General features: G+C 43.7%; 1 protein-coding gene across 2 annotated transcripts in view; it reads left to right on the top strand.

The window, feature by feature from the left end:
• The window catches only part of flr (fleer), a 100,882-nt gene that overhangs the window by 45,853 nt on the left and 32,694 nt on the right, over positions 1-22,335 (top strand). For both annotated transcript variants that reach the window (XM_034190802.1, XM_034190803.1), the window contains exons 6-9: positions 3,372-3,476; positions 8,891-9,019; positions 17,694-17,743; positions 20,156-20,308. In XM_034190802.1, the coding sequence (XP_034046693.1) occupies positions 3,372-3,476; positions 8,891-9,019; positions 17,694-17,743; positions 20,156-20,308 (437 nt within the window). The remainder of the gene's footprint in view (positions 1-3,371; positions 3,477-8,890; positions 9,020-17,693; positions 17,744-20,155; positions 20,309-22,335) is intronic.

Here is a 22,335-nt window from a genome sequence, read left to right as displayed (position 1 = left end):
TAGTAATAAAATAAAATAATAGTAGTAATAATAACAGTGATAATAACCGTGTGTGTGTATGATAACAAGAAACTAAACAATTTATAAATACATTAAGACAGTAAATTAACATTAAAAAATTATGTAATTAACAGGAAATAAAAGGGTTGAGTTATTCCTCTAAAAACTGTTGAGGTCTAAGGTTCTAAAAACATTCTGGACTCACATGCCTTTCCAAGTTATTGTAGAAACTTTGGATATTGGCACCTTTGAAAAATGTGAGCAACTTATTTTATGAACACTCAACAAAAATATAAACGCAACACTTTTGGTTTTGCTCCCATTTTGTATGAGATGAACTCAAAGATCTAAAACTTTTTCCACATACACAATATCACCATTTCCCTCAAATATTGTTCACAAACCAGTATAAATCTGTAATAGTGACCACTTCTCCTTTGCTGAGATAATCCATCCCACCTCACAGGTGTGCCATACCAAGATGCTGATTAGACATCATGATTAGTGCACAGGTGTGCCTTAGACTGCCCACAATAAAAGGCCACTCTGAAAGGTGCAGTTTTGTTTTATTGGGGGGGGATACCAGTCAGTATCTGGTGTGACCACCATTTGCCTCATGCAGTGCAACACATCTCCTTCGCATCATCCGTGAAGAGAACACCTCTCCAACGTGCCAAACGCCAGCGAATGTGAGCATTTGCCCACTCAGGTCGGTTACGACGACGAACTGGAGTCAGGTCGAGACCCCGATGAGGATGACGAGCATGCAGATGAGCTTCCCTGAGACAGTTTCTGACAGTTTGTGCAGAAATTCTTTGGTTATGCAAACCGATTGTTTCAGCAGCTGTCCGAGTGGCTGGTCTCAGACGATCTTGGAGGTGAACATGCTGGATGTGGAGGTCCTGGGCTGGTGTGGTTACACGTGGTCTGCGGTTGTGAGGCTGGTTGGATGTACTGCCAAATTCTCTGAAACGCCTTTGGAGACGGTTTATGGTAGAGACATGAACATTCAATACACGAGCAACAGCTCTGGTTGACATTCCTGCTGTCAGCATGCCAATTGCATGCTTCCTCAAATCTTGCGACATCTGTGGCATTGTGCTTTGTGATAAAACTGCACCTTTCAGAGTGGCCTTTTATTGTGGGCAGTCTAAGGCACACCTGTGCACTAATCATGGTGTCTAATCAGCATCTTGGTATGGCACACCTGTGAGGTGGGATGGATTATCTCAGCAAAGGAGAAGTGCTCACTATCACAGATTTAGACTGGTTTGTGAACAATATTTGAGGGAAATGGTGATATTGTGTATGTGGAAAAAGTTTTAGATCTTTGAGTTCATCTCATACAAAATGGGAGCAAAACCAAAAGTGTTGCGTTTATATTTTTGTTGAGTAGCTGTTGAGTGATTGTTCATGACATAATGTCATGAGCAAACTTGTTTGGAAAATAAAACATAATTAAGTGAAATTTAGACTTTTTCTTTCTATTCATTAGTGTATTTGTTAATGAACAGGTGAGAAATGAGAAGAAACAGAGGGATTGAGGGATACGAGGTCTGTTAGAAAAGTATCGGACCTTTTTATTTTTTGCAAAAACCATATGGATTTGAATCACGTGTGATTGCATCAGCCAAGCTTGAACCTTCGTGCGCATGCGTGACTTTTTTCACGCCTGTCGGTTGCGTCATTCGCCTGTGAGCAGGCTTTGTGTGAGCAGTGGTCCACCCCTCTTGTCGGATTTTTATTGCGAATAAAATGTCTGAACGATTTGGAGCTTTGCTACATCAAATTTTTCCAGAAGCTGTGAGAGACCTCCAGGTGGACACCATTCGGAAAATTCAGATGGCTTTCAGGGATGATTTTATGGGGATTACACAGATTAAGGAGTGCTCCAGCCGGTTTAAAGACCGCCCACAGCGTCTGAGAGCGCGGCGCACTCCGAGCGCCGATTGACAGGCTGAAACCCCGCTGAAACAACCAGATCATTTCCAATATGAAGCTTTGTTGATCCGGGACGTCGTCTGACTTCCACAAAAAAGGAGGAAGGCGTGGACATCAGCACTTTTTCGGGACATTCCACTGTTACAGGAGTTTTTTTCATGGAAAGAGGAGCGGAGGAATGCGCCTCCATGCCGCCCATGGCGTGGCACAAAACCACCTCCGTGTTGGTCTCACAGGGCGGCTTTCAGATGGCTCAGACGGCTTTCGGTGGCTTTGCAGTTGTGTGACTATCCGAGAAATTGTGGATGACCTGGACATGCCAGAACATGTCCTGTGAGGCTTCATCACGGCATTGCTTTGCGCCATGCGGAAACGTCCCCCGCGTGGAATTCCTCCGCATGTCTGTCTCAATGTGCCGAAAAGTGCTGATTTCCACGTCTTCCGCAATTTCTGTGTTAGTCAGACGACGTCCCAGATCAACACAGCGTTCAGTTTGGAACTGAACGGCACATTCCACTGTTACAGGAGTTTTTGTCTTGGAAAGAGGAGCGGATGAATTCCGCGCGTCGCGGCGGAGCCGCATGGTGCAACGCCGTGATGAAGCCTTACAGGACATGTTCTGGCATGTCCAGGTCATCCACAATTTCTCGGATAGTTACACAACTGAAAAGCCACCGAAAGCCATCTGAAAGCCGTCCTGTGAGACCAACACGGAGGTGCTTTTGTCCCGCGCCATGAGTGGTTCCGTGGTGCATCCCTCCGCTTCTCTTTCCATGAAAAAAACTCCTGTAACAGTGGAATGTGCCGAAAAAGTCTTGATGTCCACGTCTTCTGCCATTTTTGTGGAAGTCAGACGACGTCCTGGATCAACAAAGCCTTCACGTTGGAAATTATCTGGTTGTTTCAGCGGGGTGTCACCCTGTCGATCGGCGCTCGGAGTGCGCCGCGCTCTCAGACGCTGTGGGTGGTCTTTAAACCGGCTGGAGCACTTCTTAATCTGTGTAATCCCCATAAAAATCTTCCCTGAAAGCCATCTGAATTTTCCGAATGGTGTCCACCTGGAGGGCTCTCACAGTTTGTGGAAAAATTTGATGCAGCAAAGCTCCAAATCGTTCAGACATTTATTCGCAATAAAAATCTGACAAGAGGGGTGGACCACTGCTCACACAAGGCCTGCTCACAGGCGAATGACGCAACCAACAGGTGTGAAAAAAACTCATGCATGTGCACAAAGGTTCAAGCTTGGCTGATGCAATCACACATGATTCAAATCCATATGGTTTTTGCAAAAAATAAAAAGGTCGGATACTTTTCTAACAGACCTCGTATGTATTGTAAGGAGGAAAAACAGCTTAAAATAGGATGTGGGCAGAGTGTGTGGCATCGGTAATGTTCATCTTATTGTTATCTTTGTTTCCACTCTCTTTCAGCACTATCCTACAACATAGCTTTGTGTTACTACAACCTGAGGAACTACAGTCAGGTCAACAAATACAGCCAGGAGATCATAGATCGAGGCATCATGGAACATCCAGGTAAAATGATCACGGATAATGCATCAAGTCCTATATATTCATTCATTTTCTATACTCACTTAAGTAAGGGGCAGGGGAGCTGGAACCTATCTCAGCAGTCATTTGGCGAGAGACGGGTTACACCTTGGACAGGCCACCAATGCATTCACACTCTCACTCACTCTAAGATTAGATTAGATAGAACTTTATTAATCCCTTGGGAAGTCTCCTTCAGGGAAATTGAGGTTCCAGCAGCATTGTATAACAGCAGACAGGGTAAGAAGCACACAGAAAATCAAAAGTGGAAGTAAAAGAAAATAACAGTTTGCAATATTAATACACAATGTAAATACCAGATACACTGGCTTACTGGCTACTACTGTTCTTCTCATTCATGACCTCGGTCTTCCTGTTACTCCTCCTCTCCCCGAGTGAGGAGTTTTTCAGTGTGTTGGTCCTGCACTTGGGAAGGAGCAGTCTGTGGCTGAAGAGGCTCCTCTGGTTGCTGATGACGGAGTGCAGAGTGTGACTGGCATCATCCATAATGTCCAGCAGTTTGTCCAGTGTCCTCTTCTCTGCCACTCTCACCAGAGAGTCCAGCTTCATGCCAACCACAGAGTCAGCCTGTCTGATTAGTTTGTCCAGTCTGGATGTGTCCTTCTTGGATGTGCTGCTCCCCCAGCACACCACGGTGTAAAAGAGGATGCTGGCTACCACGGACTGGTAGAACATCCACAGGAGTTTCCTCTCTGTTTGAGGTGCGGCTCCATCCAGAGATGGGTGTGGAGTTTGGTTCCTATCCTGTGCTCTGGCAACATTTCCTGTATATTCATTTTGTGAATTGTTTTATTTGTATCGGTAATGTGGCCCAAGCAGAGGTCACCTCTTGAGTTTAGTCTGCCTGAGGTTTCTTCCTCAGAGGGAGTTTTTCCTTACCACTGTGGCCTGTGTGCTTGCTCTGGGGGTTGGTAAGGTTAGACCTTACTTGTGTGAAGCGCCTTGAGGCAACTTAGTTCTGACTTGGCGCTATATAAAAGAAAATAAATAAATAACTTGGAAAATTCAGGTCTGGGCTCTGGCTGGACCACTCAAGGACATTCACAGAGTTGTCCTGAAGCCACTCCTTTGATATCTTGGCTGTGTGCTTAGGGTCATTGTCCTGCTGAAAGATGACTCATCGCCCCAGTCTGAGGTCAAGAGTGCTCTGGAGCAGGTTTTCATCCAGGATGTCTCTGTACATTGCTGCATTTATCTTTCCCTCAATCCTGACTAGTCTCTCAGTTCCTGCCACTGAAAAACATCCCCACAGTATGATGCTGTAGGGTAGGGATGGTGCCTGATTTCCTCCAAGCATGATGTCTGGCATTCACACCAAAGAGTTCATTCTTCACAGACCAAAGAATTTTGTTTCTTATGGTCTGAAAGTCCTTCGGGTGTCTTTTGTCAAACTCCAGGTGGGCTGCCATGTGCCTTTTACTAAGGAGTGGCTTCCGTCTGGTCACTCTACCATACAGGCCTGATTGGTGGATTGCTGCAGAGATGGTTTTCCTTCTGGAAGGTTCTCCTCTCTCCACAGGGAAATGCTGGAGCTCTGACAGTGTGACCATGTTCGTGGTCACCTCCCTAACTAAGTCCCGTCTCCACTGATCACTCAGTTTAGATGTGCGGCCAGCTCTAGGAAGAGTCCTGATGGATCTGAACGTCTTCCATTTATGGATTTACAGATGATGGAGGCCACTGTCCTCATTGAGACCTTCAAAGCAGCAGAAATGTTTCTGTACCCTTCCCCAGATTTGTACCTCGAGACAATCCTGTGTTGGAGATCAACAGACAATTCTTTTGACTTCATGTTTGGTTTGTGCTCTGACATACACTGTCAGCTGTAGGACCTTATATGTAGAGAGGTGTGTGTCTTTCCAAATCATGTCCAGTCAACTGTATTCACCCCAGGTGAACTCCAGTTAAGCTGTAGAAACATCTCAAGGATGATCAGTGGAAACAGGAGGCACCTGAGCTCAATTTTGAGCTTCATGGCAAAGGCTGTGAATACTTACGTACATATGATTTCTTAGTTTTTTATTTATAATAAATTTGCAAAAATCTCAGACTTTTTTCACATTGTCATTAAGGGGTATTGTGTGTAGAATAAAACAAAAAAAAGAATTTCACCCATTTTGGATTAATACTGTAACCTTACAAAATCAAGTCAACTTTCTCAGTTCTGCAGTGTATACACAGACATATTGATAATTGAAATAAAACAGTAAGAACAGGCTTGATTAGATTAGATAGAACTTTATTAATCCCTTTGGAAGACTCCCTCTGGGCAATTGAGGTTCCAGCTGCATTGGTTATCAGGACACAAGGTAAGAAGCACACAGAGTATCAAACGTAAAAGTAAACAATTTGCAAAATATCAATACAGATATAAATGTCAGAAATACGAGGTCTGTCCAAAAAGTAACGGACCTTTTTATTTTTTTCAAAAACTATATGGTTTTGAATCACGTGTGATTGCATCAGCCAAGCTTGAACCTTCGTGCGCATGCGTGAGTTTTTTTACGCCTGTCGGTTGCGTCATTCACCTGTGGGCAGGCTTTGAGTGAGCACTGGTCCACTAGTCCTGGACATTCCACTGTTACAGGAGTTTTTGTCATGGAAAGAGGAGCGGAGGAATGCGCCACCGTGCCACAGCGCGGGACAAAACCACAGGAATTCACGCGTCGGGACGGAGCCGCATGGCGCAAAGCAATGCCGTGATGAAGCCTCACAGGACATGTTCTGGCATGTCCAGCTAATCCACAATTTCTCGGATAGACACACAACTGAAAAGCCACTGAAAGCCATCTGAAAGCCGTCCTCTGAGACCAACACTGAGGTGGTTTTGTGCCGCATTCCTCTGCTCCTCTTTCCATGCCAAAAACTCCTGTAACAGTGGAATGTGCCAAAAAAGTCTTGATGTCCACGTCTTCTGCCATTTCTGTGGTAGTCAGATGATGTCCTGGATCAACACAGCATTCAGTTTGGAAATGATCTGGTCATTTGAGCCTGTCGATCGCCGCTCGGAACGCGGCGCGCTCTCAGCCGCTGTGGGCAGTCTTTAAACCGGCTGTAACACTCCTCAATCTCTCAACCTCTGACTTCCTGTTACTCCTCCTCCCCCTGAGTGAGGACTTGTACGGTGTGATAGCCTGAGGGACAAAGGAGTTTTTCCAGTCTGTTGATCCTGCACTCGGGAAGGAGCAGTCTGTGGCTGAAGAGGCTCCTCTGGTTGCTGATGACGGTGTGCAGAGGGTGTCTGGCATCGTCCATAGTGTCCAGCAGTTTATATAATATAATTAATTTATATAATTTAATGTACTTTTTACATGCAAGAGCTATCAGCAATAGTCAACAGTAAGAATATAAAATATATAAATACAGTGACAGTAGAATGTGGTCAGTGAGGTACCTGGCAGTAGCAGTATGGCTCCTTCAAACTTAGCAGTAATTCAACACTGCTGTCATTGGCTACAGCAGAATAAAGTGAAGGTTCTGGAGTGGCCATGTCAGTCTCCTGACCTCAATATCATTGAGCCACTCTGGAGAGATCTAAGACAGCCCAGGAATTCACAGGAACTGGAGGCTTTTGTCCAGAAGAATGAACAGCTTTACCATCAGAGAAAATAAAGAGCCTCATCCACAACTACCACAAGCTCCAAGCTGTTATTGATGTTAAAGGGGGCAATATGTGGTATTAAAAACTGGGGTATGTAAACTTTTTAGCACAGCTGTATCATGTGTTCACACCCATAGTACATCTCATTGGGTATGGTCTGCTGTCATAGTAGCATTCCAACAGTTCCATGTTGTCATTCCTATTTCTCATCAGCATGTCCTGGTTTCCCAACAACTGACGCAGATCTTGTTCACCCAGGTGACATCTGAGCAGGTGTGGCTTTATATTTATACCTCTCGGTCATGTTCAGTAATAAGTTGGCAGCAGGAGGAGATAGATGCCACTGACATCAAGACACGAATAGTCCTAACAGTGTACAGAAGTTTCCACCCAAAATCCAGCAACCTGAGGCTCTGTGAGTAACAGAGAGAGGGCGAGGGTTAGTGAGCGTCAGATCCACTATTTAGCGTGAGACGAGGGACATCCATGAATTCATCAGAAAGATGGCCCCTTAAGATCAGTTGCTACAAGAGTGCATCAGACAGCTGATGACAGATGGTGATAAGGAACAGGAGGAGGAGATATCATAGAAGACCAAGGCTCTCCATGTGATGTACCATCGAGAGCTGAAGGAAGTGGCTGAAATCAAGAAGACCTACCAGTGGCTTGAAAAGGTCGGCTGAAAGGACATCACAGAAGCTCTAATCATGGCAGCACAAGAACAAGCCCTAAGCACCAGATCCGTAGAGGCAGGAGTCTAAAACAGCCAATTGGACCCAAGTTGCAGGCTGTGCAGATGTACCCTGGAGATGTTCCAGCGCATAGTAGCAGGATGCAAGCTGTACACTAAGAGGTACAACCAAGTGTCTGGAATAGTGTACAGGAACATCTGTTCTGCTTAGAAGTTCCCAAGTCCCGGTGGGAGATGCCTCCGGAGGTGGTTGAGATAAACAGGGCTAAAGTCCTGTGGGACTTCAGACTCCAGACAGAACTGCAGCTGCTGGCCAACCAACAAGACGTGGTTGCTGACAAGGGAAAGAAAACTGCAGTTGTGATCGATGTGGCAATCCCAGCTGACAACTACATCAGAAAGCTGGAGCATGAGAAAATCAAGACGTACCAAGGGCTGAAGGAGCAACTGGAGCAGATGTGAAAGGTAAAGTCCAAAGTGGTCCCAATGATAATAGAAGCAGCAGAGGTCTCTGTCCAAAAGAGTGCAGTCCTAGGAACAGTTAAGATACTGCACAGAAACCTCAGACTCCCAGGCCTCTGGTTGAGGACCTGAGAATGAGGAACACACACACATCCCACCCTCCCCTGAAGTTGGTGTGATGCTGTATAGTTCAACATCTGCTGGTGTGAAATTGATTGCAGGGCTTTTCAATTTAATCAAATTGTATATAAACACTTTGAAAATGTTAGTGTATAGACACTTAAATGTCGGGTCTACTCCGTGTATAAACATACTCCCTTTATACTTGTATATGTGTTATTTGTTAGCAGCTATGCCTGCTTATTAGTTAGCCTAGCCCAGTCAGACATGCAGGGATGAAGAACGGCAGACAGGCCCGGGTAAATCATGGAACTCCTGTGTTTGACTTTGCCTCATTTGTGGCAAAAAAAAACTGACAAAGGAAAAAGTGCAATGTTTCTCCATGTAGATTTAAGATGTGCACTTATTTGGATGTACTCAGTTGTTGCCTAAACATAATCCTGTTTCAACTACATGATGTAATGTGCTATGAGATGCATTTTAATTTTGAGCGTCTGTCTTTAGAGTTGAATGTAGGCATGCAGACTGATGGCGTTGACATGCACAGCGTGGGGAACACTTTGGTACTGCATGAGTCGGCCCTGATTGAAGCCCTCAACCTCCAAGCTGCAGCTCAATACCAGCTTAAGAACAGTAAGAACACTGTGTGTGTGTGTGTGTGTGTGTGTGTGTGTGTGTGTGTGTGTGTGTGTGTGTGTGTGTGTGTGTGTGTGTGTGTGTGTGTGTGTGTGTGTGTGTGTGTGTGTGTGTGTGTGTGTGTGTGTGTGTGTGTGTGTGTGTGTGTCACTCAGAGAGAGAATCTGACCATGAAACATAAAAGCAGAAGGATGGAGAGAAAAACCATGTGTGTCCATGTGTGTTTGACCACTGTCCATGTCCTAACTGCTTCTCACTTTATAAGTATTTACATATTTTGTAATTTATTTGACATAACAAGATGATAAGATGCATAGAATGAGCTTTAGTAGCTTCTGCCAGACAGGAAACACTAAAGCCAGACTCAGACACACATTTAACGTGGCCTTTTTGACTCATACTGTGAAACTGAGAAAGCTTCAGGAAACCTTTCCAAATCAAATCAAATCAAATCAATTTTATTTATATAGCGCCAAATCACAACAAACAGTTGCCCCAAGGCGCTTTATATTGTAAGGCAAAGCCATACAATAATTACGGAAAAACCCCAACGGTCAAAACGACCCCCTGTGAGCAAGCACTTGGCGACAGTGGGAAGGAAAAACTCCCTTTTAACAGGAAGAAACCTCCAGCAGAACCAGGCTCAGGGAGGGGCAGTCTTCTGCTGGGACTGGTTGGGGCTGAGGGAGAGAACCAGGAAAAAGACATGCTGTGGAGGGGAGCAGAGATCGATCACTAATGATTAAATGCAGAGTGGTGCATACAGAGCAAAAAGAGAAAGAAACACTCAGTGCATCATGGGAACCCCCCAGCAGTCTAAGTCTGTAGCAGCATAACTAAGGTTCAGGGTGGTTCAGGGTCACCTGATCCAGCCCTAACTATAAGCTTTAGCAAAAAGGAAAGTTTTAAGCCTAATCTTAAAAGTAGAGAGGGTGTCTGTCTCCCTGATCCGAATTGGGAGCTGGTTCCACAGGAGAGGAGCCTGAAAGCTGAAGGCTCTGCCTCCCATTCTACTCTTACAAACCCTAGGAACTACAAGTAAGCCTGCAGTCTGAGAGCGAAGCGCTCTATTGGGGTGATATGGTAGTATGAGGTCCCTAAGATAAGATGGGACCTGATTATTCAAAACCTTATAAGTAAGAAGAAGAATTTTAAATTATATTCTAGAATTAACAGGAAGCCAATGAAGACAGCCCAATATGGGTGAGATATGCTCTCTCCTTCTAGTCCCTGTCAGTACTCTAGCTGCAGCATTTTGAATTAACTGAAGGCTTTTCAGGGAACTTTTAGGACAACCTGATAATAATGAATTACAGTAGTCCAGCCTAGAGGAAATAAATGCATGAATTAGTTTTTCAGCATCACTCTGAGACAAGACCTTTCTAATTTTAGAGATATTGCGCAAATGCAAAAAAGCAGTCCTACATATTTGTTTAATATGCGCATTGAAGGACATATCCTGATCAAAAATGAGTCCATGATTTCTCACAGTATTACTAGAGGTCAGGGTAATGCCATCCAGAGTAAGGATTCCATAAACTTCACGGGTTTAATCAAAACACACATGCTTGGTTCATCTCCCAACTTCAGTCACTGTACAAATATTTATCACTCTCACTCACTCGCTCTCATGCACCAGTCGTGAGACTACAAAGTGGTCCTTTTACATTTGTTGCTTCACCAAAGAGGTCCATTTAAAGGAATCATATTATCCTGAATTGATTTGATTCTGGTTCTAAAAGTCCCACTTTGATTTGGTGAGGGATATTTCAGTTACAATAATGTTCATTTTGCTTTGATATCAAAGGGTCCCTTAGAACGATTGCTGTAAATTGTACAAGGAACCCTTTAATCTGGTGCATTATTAAGAATATGAATGTTTACATTAAGAAGTTACACCAAACTTTTCATGTTGCTATAACATATCATAGTTTGAGTATTGCTCCTGGTATTAAGGTAAACATTATTTGTTCACACTGGGAATTTCCCCAGCTTGAGCATGGGTGAATATGTAGTTTAAGGATTGTCAGCCAGAGAGCACAGGAATGCATGATGGTGGTGAGTCTATCCTGCTCGGCTCAAGTGAGGTGAAATTACCACAATGCTTCAGCCCACACAATAACACGTGCAGCCCCATTATCACAAGCTGTGCGTGGCCTGAAGCGAGGCACAGAGTTCGAAAGAGCTCCAGCCAAAGGTCCTGTGGGGAGATGATATGTTACTCAGTACAGAGTGGGCCAGTGGCTGCAGCAGTGCACAACTCCATGTCTAATGGTAAATGGACTGCATTTATATAATGCTTTTTCCATCTGTATCAGAAGCTCAAAGCCCTTTACAATGATGCCTCACATTCATCCATTCACACAGATACACTCCCACACCGATATCAAGGTGCTGCCAGGCAAGGCGCTCACTACACACTGGGAGCAACTTGGGGATTAAGGACCTTGGCCAAGGGCCCTTAGTGATTTTCTGGTCTGGCTGGGTTATGAACCGAGGATCCTCTGGTGTCAAGCCCAACACTTAACCAAGAGACCATCGCCTCCTCAGTTTTCTAGTTTTCTTGCTGAGCACCGAAAAAAAAAATTAATCCAAGACAGCAATAAGAGTTCTGCTGCTCGCAGTTATGCAGAAATGTGCCGGAGGCTCAGAATAAATAAATAACTAAAATAAAATAAAATAAATACTTTTGTCAAAGACACTTTTGGACTCAGATGGTCCAAACCAAGTAGTAAGCATTGACAATCCCAAATGAGACCCAACTGGAAGAAGAACAAGCTGCAGTTCCTTAAGTGGCTGCTTGAGGCTGGCTCCAGAAAGGAGCAGGTTCTCTTAAAAGCTCATTTTAAAATTTAGAGCAGATAGCTACAGTGGCTACACCCTCTATGACAACTGAAATTTTTATTTAATTTTTTATGCAAACAGGGTTGGCAATGTTAGCAGCTATGACATTTGGTCCAGTTGATTCAGGATTACTAAGGAAATAAGTGATCATTTTTAATAACTACACCCAAGCAACCGTTTTAGAAAAAAAAAAAAAAAACACTGCCCAAACCCCAACAATATGCTTTAATAAGACACCTAAATCAAGGTTAGCATGTTAGGTTTTACCATGCTCTGTAACTCTGCCATGGGGTGTGTTCAGGCTTCATTTGTCCAGCCCACTTCACATAAGATCTCACCCACGCTCGACCTCTTTTCCCACTTATCGATTAGCCAGGACGTAGGCACTGCCAACATAGCAGTGCCCAGAGCAGCAATTTTTTGGGTGGGGTTCAAAACAGCTCTTCCATGTCTCTATAGAAAACCAGTGGTTGACGTCATGCATGGTTTATCCAGTATATAACATCATTTTTGCTGCTTGTGATAATTGTGGGTCCATGTACCTACTGGCCATGAAATTGTAGGGTACAGTTAATAGTATCTGGGTACATCCAAAGAAAATGGTGTCAGTAACTCACAAAACATCACTGTTACGGTTTTATCTCTTATTTGAAGATGGCAAATGTAATTTGGACATTGAGCCACAGGAGATTCAAGCTGTTGTGATGTAATTCTTTAACAGTCCAAATTTCATGATTCAAAAACATTGAAGAAAAATGCTTATACCATGATTCTGATTGTCAATTTTTTTTTTTTCAGATAGTGATGGGCTGCTGCAAAATAAAATACAGTTACGCATGTATCACAGGTCAAAAGAAAGAAATTGTCACAGTCTAATTCAAGAAACAAGAAAACAGTTTTGTCGGTGTAGAAGAAAACAAACTCAGAACTGAACTGGAACACAGTTGAACAGCAACAAAAGTAAATAACAGATGTCATTACTTTAGTTTACTTTAGTTATCAATTTTATATATATATATATATATATATATATATATATACACTCAACAAAAATCTAAACGCAACACTTTTGGTTTTGCTCCCATTTTGTATGAGATGAACTCAAAGATCTAAAACTTTTTCCATATACACAATATCACCATTTCCCTCAAATATTGTTCACAAACCAGTCAAAATCTGTGAGAGTGAGCACTTCTCCTTTGCTGAGATAATCCATCCCACCTCACAGGTGTGCCATACCAAGATGCTGATTAGACACCATGAATAGTGCACAGGTGTGCCTTAGACTGCCCACAATAAAAGGCCACTCTGAAAGCTGCAGTTTTATCACACAGCACAATGCCACAGATGTCGCAAGATTTGAGGGAGCGTGCAATTGGCATGCTGACAGCAGGAATGTCAACCAGAGCTGTTGCTCGTGTATTGAATGTTCATTTCTCTACCATGAGCCATCTCCAAAGGCGTTTCAGAGAATTTGGCAGTACATCCAACCAGCCTCACAACCGCAGATCACGTGTAAACACACCAGCCCAGGACCTCCACATCCAGCATGTTCACCTCCAAGATCGTCTGAGACCAGCCACTCGGACAGCTGCTGAAACAATCGGTTTGCATAACCAAAGAATTTCTGCACAAACTGTCAGAAACCGTCTCAGGGAAGCTCATCTGCATGCTCGTCGTCCTCATCGGGGTCTCGACCTGACTCCAGTTCGCCGTTGCAACTTTGCACAGCCATTGAAGAGGAGTGGAGCAACATTCCACAGGCCGCAATTGACATCCTGATCAACTCTATGCGAAGGAGATGTGTTGCACTGCATGAGGCAAATGGTGGTCACACCAGATACTGACTGGTATCCCCCCCCCAATAAAACAAAACTGCACCTTTCAGAGTGGCCTTTTATTGTGGACAGTCTAAGGCACACCTGTGCACTAATCATGGTGTCTAATCAGCATCTTGGTATGGCACACCTGTGAGGTGGGATGGATTATCTCAGCAAAGGAGAAGTGCTCACTATCACAGATTTAGACTGGTTTGTGAACAATATTTGAGGGAAATGGTGATATTGTGTATGTGGAAAAAGTTTTAGATCTTTGAGTTCATCTCATACAAAATGGGAGCAAAACCAAAAGTGTTGCGTTTATATTTTTGCTGAGTACCATCCCAAAAACACTGTCCCTACTGTGAAGCATGGGGGTGGAAGCATCATGCTTTGGGGGTGTTTTTCTGCACATGGGACAGGATGACTGCACTGTATTAAGGACAGGATGACTGGGGCCATGTATTGAGAGATTTTGGGGAACAACCTCCTTCCCTCAGTTAGAGCATTGAAGATGGGTCGTGGATGGGTCTTCCAACATGACAATGACTGGAAGCACACAGCCAGGATAACCAAGGAGTGGCTCCATAAGAAGCATATCAAGGTTCTGGAGTGGCCTAGCCAGTCTCCAGACCTAAATCCAATAGAAAATCTTTGGAGGGAGCTCAAACTCCGTGTTTCTCAGCGACAGCCCATTAACCTGGCTGATCTAGAGAAGATCTGTTTGGAGGAGTGGACCAAAATCCCTGCTGCAGTGTGTGCAAACCTGGTCAAAAACTACAGAAAACATTTGACCTCTGTAATTGCAAACAAAGGCTACTATACCAAATATTAACATTGATTTTCACAGGTATTGAAATACTTATTTGCAGCAGTAACATACAAATAAATTATTAAAAAAAGTCATACATTGTGATTTCCGGATTTTTTTTTTGTTTTTTTAGATTATGTCTCTCACAGTGGACATGCACCTCGTGGTGGCCAAGTGGTTACTGCACTTGGTTTCAGTGCAGAAGGTTCCCGGTTCAAATCCCACCCCTGCCACATTTCTCCATGTAATGTGGAGTTGCGTCAGGAAGGGCATCCGGCGTAAAACTTGTGCCAATTCAACATGCAGATCCACCTTGGATTTGCTGTGGCGACCCCAAGTGCAAGGGAGCAGCCAAAGGGTCTCACTGGACGTGCACCTAAGATGAAAATTTCAGACCCCTCCATGAACCTGCAAAATCGCAGGGTGTTCAAATACTTATTTTCCTCACTGTTTAGTGTTTCAAAGGGTTATAAATTTGAAAATTTTCTGGGGAGACTCCTCCTACAGTACTTGCGTTTTTAATGCTCGTCGCACGGCTATGCCCCACCAACTTCCCCCATACTGTGAAAAAATCCTGGTGAGAACCCTGAGTTTACAATCAGCCTGTAGGGGTTAATCTGGTAATGTCAAATTTACAGTGTTCTCAGAGGCAACAGAACAGGTTTTTGTTCATCCCACACTGTAGTATCGGCCAGAATTAATTCTTCATGTGACACAGTACTCTCTCATCTATAACCAAACTCTCATTGCATTTATTTGAACCAGCACGGTTTTCTGCTGCTTTCATCAATTTACTCTAGTATTCCTCTAAATAAACCAGGCTTCAGTGCAGTACTTGTGTCTTCATAAAAGATAGAATAGTTACTTGAGTTTAGAACTGAAGGAGAGAAAAGGCAACCAACAGAAAAAGACAAGAAAAGAATGTGCAAAATCTCCTTTAATCGTCAAAGTCAGTGCTGTCTTCCCATCGTTACAGTGAAGACAGGTGTTCACAAGACCGTGTGTAGGAAGAAGGGTTTGTGGAACATCAAACATCTTCTATGTCAGTGAGAAATGGAGCTGAAGGAGAAGTGCGAAGTCTTAAGAAAACCACACGTCAAGTCAGGCTGCCTGAAGAGCTCGACCTCATGTGGATTTCAAAACAGAGAAATATACACTTTTAAACTTAGATGCAGAAAATTTCCTTCTGAGGCCGGGGGGAGGATCAAGTCAAATATTGTGTTACTGTTTGCCCCCCCCAATACTGTAATGATTACAGCTACATTTAGCTGGATACTGACTTTATAATTCATTGAGATATAGTGAGTTTAATTCATAATCATCTGGCTGCAATTCCATCCATTCCTGACTGATTCAGCTCAGACTTTGTGCAGCATGATACTTTTTTAAAGCATCAATTCAAGGAGCTTAATTATCTTTGAATGACAGGTAAATACTGTACATGAAAATAAATGGTCAGCACACACAATGCACACTTTTGCCACACCACAGATCTGCCCCAGCTCTGAGATGGCAACCATCCAGACAGACACCTGACCTCAAAAGTAACCATCTGTCTGCCACAGCCAGGTGACTCATGGGCCTCTTCTTGGCCTTCTGAGACACCAGTCATTCCAGCAGTACCCAAGATCCAAATACTTCCAGCCGTCACCTTAGGCCACTAGTTATTGTCCAAGTCTCACAAACATTGAGTAAGACGGGAAGCACTAGGACCCTAAAGACTCGGCCCGAACACCTCTTGACTCCATGAGATCTTCCCAGGCAACTGTCAGTGTCAAAGGCTGAGGACCCAGAGACATGTGCGTCACTGCCAACAACTTCACCACATATACATGCACTTCTGATGGTTGAGTCCAGGAAGACAGTGAAAGGCGGGATCTTAGTCTTGATCCAAGACAATCCTAAACTGAAAACAGTCCAGTTCCTTGTTCAGATTCTCAAGCACTGTAATCAGGGTATCCATTGAACCCACAAGCAGCACTGCATCGGCCATGATGTCAAGGTCAGTAAATCTTTTGTTAAGACGCTGATTTCCACAACCCAACTGAAAACCCAGTCCATACAGTCATCGAACCGTGTTGGAGCTGCAGCGCATCCCTGACAAAAGCCACCTTTCACTGGAAACGTTGAGTTTCTGCTCCTGCTCCGAAGAGCATCCTGATTGTCTGTGTACACGGGATTCTCAGGACATCCCAGAGAGCAGCTCAGTCAGTTGAATCACAGGTTTTGTGCAGGTTAGCATCACCTGTAAAAAAAAAAGTGCTGCTAACATTCACAATTGTTTCATTTGTATTGGTTTTTGAGCTTTATAAGTTTCCTGTCAAGATTTATATATCAAAGATATTGAAAAAAATGAGGGTGGATAACTGGTGTACTTTTGCTTGACTGACCTGTGCCTCTGAAAAAAAAACTGAAAAATGTAGCAGAGCAAATAAAATCTCAAGCAAAACAAATAAATGTGAAGGAACATTTACAATCAGTGAAGAAAATGTAAGATGGAAACACTTTGACTGAGATAAGAAGAAAATGTTCTTAATGACAAATGTTTTTTCCCCCTAATGTTTACTTAATGCTACCTTGTATATGGTGATCTGATTTCTTAGTGTTGATCTTACAAACTCCACCCTGCAAAGGAAAGTTTAAGCCCTGATCACAGCGAATAATGAACGATGAATAATGAGCCACGTAGCATGATTTTTTTTTTTTTTGTGCGAGTCAGGTTATTCAAGAAACGTTGGAGAATAGAGACTCTTAGAGGCAGATTATTCGGCTAGTGGGGTTCATCTCAAAGCGTGGCGCCAATTTCGTGAAGATCAAAATTTAGCAGAAATGGCGTGGGTCGATGTGTGTACGCGGACAAACGAGGATGTTAGATGCATGTTAGTGGTGAGTACGAGGCTGTTAGAGACCCATTATCTGAGTACCTGACAGCTACGAGGACAGAACAGGCTACCTGCAACAGGCCAGGTTCCACTCTGAGAAAGCCCTTGTAGCCTTTTTTTTAACATCTGTTTCCTGCAATTCCTTCAGAAGAACATCATATATGTGGCTCATTATTCAAATAATCACTGAAATCTCTGACAAATCCATACATGGCTCATTATTCATGGCTTTATTATTCGGTCTGACCAGGGCTCTAGAGGAGAAAGAGCGATGTGCACTAAGAGGCACTGTTGTCATTTTGTTTGTGTTCCTGCAGTGAAGGTAGCTCAGCAGGCTTTGGCAGACATGCCGCCCCGAACTGAGAAGGTAACTGTCATCTCCTGTTTTCTCACACATTTTGTGTGTGTGTGTGTGTGTGTGTGTGTGTGTGTGTGTGTGTGTGTGTGTGTGTGTGTGTGTGTTTATTTCTGTTAAAAAGCTGTATGTACATATGTGTGCAGATGTAGGATTTGTCCTTGGATAAGGCACTGAGTTCTTTAGCAAGAAGGAATTTATGTGAGGAGATACTGCCCCCTGGTGGTTTGCAGTCTCTAAACTTAGTTGTCTTTGTTATTCCAGCTCTGATATGTTTCCAAGCTATATTTTTTGACCATGTTGTATTTGAACACATACATACATACATATTTAAGGGTGTTTAGAATATTTGTTTCCATCTAATTTGCATAAACAAAAGGTCTAAAATATTGTGCCACCTGCAAATTTGATAATTTTGTTGAATTGAGTGATGGTTTAACGTGGTTAGTTTGTTTCTGGTCACTTGTATACAAATTATCTCCACTGACGGACAGGGGAAGGTGGGGGTTAAGTGTTTAATCTATTTGTCTGTTTTCTGTTTGTCTGAAGGCAAGAAGTCTTAGAAAATGATGGAAGTTATCAATAAAATAAAGAAAAGATGGTACTTATATAGGGAAGAGGATTAAATTTTGCTGGTGATATTCCACATCTGCTTCACTTAGCTTTATTTTATTTGTTCACTTTCTTCATCATTGCAAGAGATTTCTTTGATAACATTCTCTCTTTATGATGTCACAAATGTCTGGTGATATGTGGCCGCCCACTGTCACAGGCATTTTGACATCAAAGTATGCTAATACGACTTGTCACTCAAAAAGTATAGTTGTGCTGCGCATGCATCTATGCTTGCAGAAAGGTCGACCAATCACAGCACTGTATTTATGTGCCTGTCCGCCATTTCCAGAGTAAAGATGCTAGAGCTACACAGAGATGATGACCTGTGGCTGGACCAGCCATGTTTGTCCTCTCTGAGCTTTTATTGCAGATATTTGAGATAATATGGCCAACTGTGCGCTTCATTGTACTAATGGACCATCTAAGAAGTCTGTGCTCCAGTATTTCGAGGCAGGTCTGAGAGCATGCACTGTTACTCCATTTAGCCACATCCACTCCACCATGGAACCATTTTGGGTCTTGGATGGCAACCACCCAGACAGACAACTGCTCCACCCCACATGTCTAAAATAACCATCTATCTGCCACAGCCACGTGAAGCGTGACGTCCCCTTGGCCTTCTCCAGTTACTGGGGTCCTCAGCACACAGTCATGTATGTACTGGATCATGCACAGAGAAACGTGCCACGTTCCATCACAATGCAAGTGATACTCATTTATATAGTATAGTCTCCCTAAGTAACCGCTCGTTTGATATAAAGCCATTCCAGTGGTATCCAAGGATCCTCTGAAGTGACCTGTTACCAAAGGCATGCAGTCTTGACCTTAGGTCACTGGTTAGTGTCCAGGTCTTACAACCATACAGCAAGACAGGCAGCACCAGGACCCGAAAGATTTGGACCTTCGATCTAAGATATCAGCAATGCCAAACGCTTCTGTCCAGTGACCTCATCACTCCATAAGCTCTTCCCAGTCACCACTCAATCTCAGAGGCTGAGGACCCAGAGACATGTATATCACTGAGCACCAGATAAAGGGAATGTCTCGAAAAGTTCACTTTCTGTCTCTAAGCTTCAGAATGCAAGTTCAACTGACACTTGAACTGTTTGTTAGTGTCCACTAAGTAAAATGTGATAAGACAAACTGAAATTCCTGGAAGTGGGGTGCCAAGTGTAAAAATAAGAAACTAAATGTTATTTTTCTAAACCGAGTCAAATCTGTTTTATTTATTGTGTTGCCATTAGTTTTTCTTTCTTTCTTTAATTTTATTTCATGAAACTTTATATTTCCATTTTCTTCTTACTTTATATCAAGCTACTATCAGTGGCTTGCTTTATTTTCAGGTGGACTCTCAGTCAGAATCCCCCCCCCCAAAGTAGATACTTGCAACCAGAATTTCATTCAATAAACTTTTTTGAGAGGGTTTGGCCAGAGCTGCTGTAAATGGTTCAGATACACTGTTACACTCAGATTTCTTTCCTTCATGTTTGGCAGGTCTGCTGGCAGTTGTCAGAGCTCATAAACCATTATTATTACCTTGCAGTGGTATGTTCACTTTGTGTGCTGTCTTATATGTTTGTTTTTGTCAACATGGCAAAGCTGTACTTAGAGACCGTCAGAGATACGGTGATGATTTCAAATAAACAGTCTGCTTGCTTTTCATATATTGTTTGAAACAGTCTGCAAGCACATTTCAAAGTGATGCATCACCAAATATCTGCAGCCTCTGTAAAACAGAGTATTTCACACTGGCAAGTACATTTTCTTGGAAATGTTGTCTTACTGCAATGTGGAAACGTGCGTTGGCAGGAGCTGGATCCAGTGACTCTCCACAACCAGGCTCTCATGAACATGGACACGAAACCTACTGAGGGTTTTGAGAAGCTGACCTTTCTTCTGCAGCAGGACTCCTTCCCCCCTGTCACCTTTGGAAACTTGCTGCTTCTCTACTGCAAATATGAGGTAAACAGCAGCCTGTCTGAAGACTTTACAGGGACAGGATCAGTTGTGATCGTAATAAGGGCTGGGACGATGCATTTATCTCCCATTTCAATATGTATCATGATACAAGAAATGTGATTCTACAAATATAAAATTTTTTGTTTGTTTTTAACAGTAGTCTATGGAGAAAAGTTCAATAATACACCTTTAGAGACTATACATCATATCGTCAGAACTAACACAGTTCCTATTTTGGCAATGCATCGTCGTGTCACTTTATTTCTCTCTTTTCACACAATTCATAGACCTTTTATATCAGCTCAGCTCCGCCCATTAACCTCACAGGAGTTCTGACAGGAAAAAACACCACAGGGGGCCGAGACAGCTTGTCATATGCACATTAGAAATAAATAATACCAGTTACCCACGCAGGGGTCAAGACAGGAAACATCAATATGCACACCTTGGTGTGTTAACACCTGCAGAACAGAGGGCACCTGCAGAACAGAGGGCACACTCTAACCACCAGTGGCAACACTTTGGTATATGCGTCGCACATCTGGACATTAAACACACTCGGTATGGTGAATTATGTCCATTACATTATCATAACAAAAAGAATAAATGTTATCGAGGGGGTGGACGAATAATCTGGTCACAATGGCTCCTTCGCAGGAGCGTGTCAGAGACACCGTGGTGGAAGGCAATTGTAGGCCTCCCCCGTGGGGGACCAGGCCAAGTAGAGGGGCCACTTCCGTGTAGGTAGACAGGCAAGCTCCGTGGGTCTGTCCAGATCCAGGTATGCTGGCTTGTGGCGGTTCACTGAAATGTGCTCAGCTTTCCTGCCTATATCGACCACAAAGTTTTTTTCCCCCATTGCAATACACAAAACAGCCCCCCATAGGGGGCTGCAGCAGTCCCCTTTGAGCATCATGGCGAATAAAGACATATTCTGCTGACTGCAGGCATGATGGAATGTGGTAAGACAGAAGGCCGTGCTGTGAAGTAGGCACGTGTGCAAATAGCTTAACAATGTCCTGAAGCAGCTGCTAAGGTGGTTTTGGCATCCGTGAATGCTGTGTCTCTCTCAGCTAACCACTCCATCTGGTGCATGGGCGTTTTCCCCTTCAGGGCCTCATGCAGGGGGCACATAACTCCATCAGCTTTGGGAATGAAGCAGTGGTAAAAGTTCAACATTCCCAAAAACACCTTCAGGGCCCGTACTGTGACTGGTTGTGGAAAGGATAGAGCTCTGTCCACCTTAGATGGTTGTGGCACAGCCCTGTCCTTGGTGACTCTGTGTCCCAGGACATCAGTGGTGGTCAAACCAAACTAGGACTTAGCTGAGTTGATGATCAGCCCATGCAGGCTGAGACGCTCAAATGGTATCCACAGGTGGGACAAGTGTTTCTTTTGGGAGGAACTGGCCACAAGGATGTCATACAGGTATACAAACAGGAAGAGCAGGTCATGTAGCATGTAGAGTCCTTCCAGCACCTCATGGATGCTGGGGGTACTGGGCGACCTTCTTAAAGCCAAGCAGCATCCTCAGGAACTCAAACAGTCCAAAAGAGGTGATCACTGCTGTTTTGGGGACATCCAGTGGGTGGACCGGTACTTGGTGGTATCCACAGACAAGATGACCGTACCCACCAGATGCGCTGAAAAATCATGGATGCGGGGTACTGGGTAGTGGTCTGGTCTCGTGGCATCGTTAAGTCGGCAGTAATCACCACAAGGGCGTCACCCACCGCCGGGCTTGGGAACCATATGAAGGGGCAATGCCCATGGGCTGTTGGAGCGACGGATAATGGTGAGGCGTTCATATTGTTGAACTCAGCTTTGGCAATGATTTACGTTTGGCAGATTTACGTCACGTGAAAAGCCAAAAGATCGTTTTCAGGAGTGATGTGTTACTAGTTGGCCTGTTTGTATAGCCCCCTGGGTGCTCCAGTGAGTACATACTATTAGTACATACTCAGTGTGCCCTGCGCCATTACGTACAGCAATCAGTGAAAGCAGGAGCACACGGAGAGCCTCTGATGACA

This window comes from Thalassophryne amazonica, chromosome 16, assembly GCF_902500255.1.
Source record: "Thalassophryne amazonica chromosome 16, fThaAma1.1, whole genome shotgun sequence".
Classification (NCBI taxonomy): domain Eukaryota; kingdom Metazoa; phylum Chordata; class Actinopteri; order Batrachoidiformes; family Batrachoididae; genus Thalassophryne; species Thalassophryne amazonica.
This window is presented reverse-complemented; position numbering and strand designations above follow the sequence as displayed.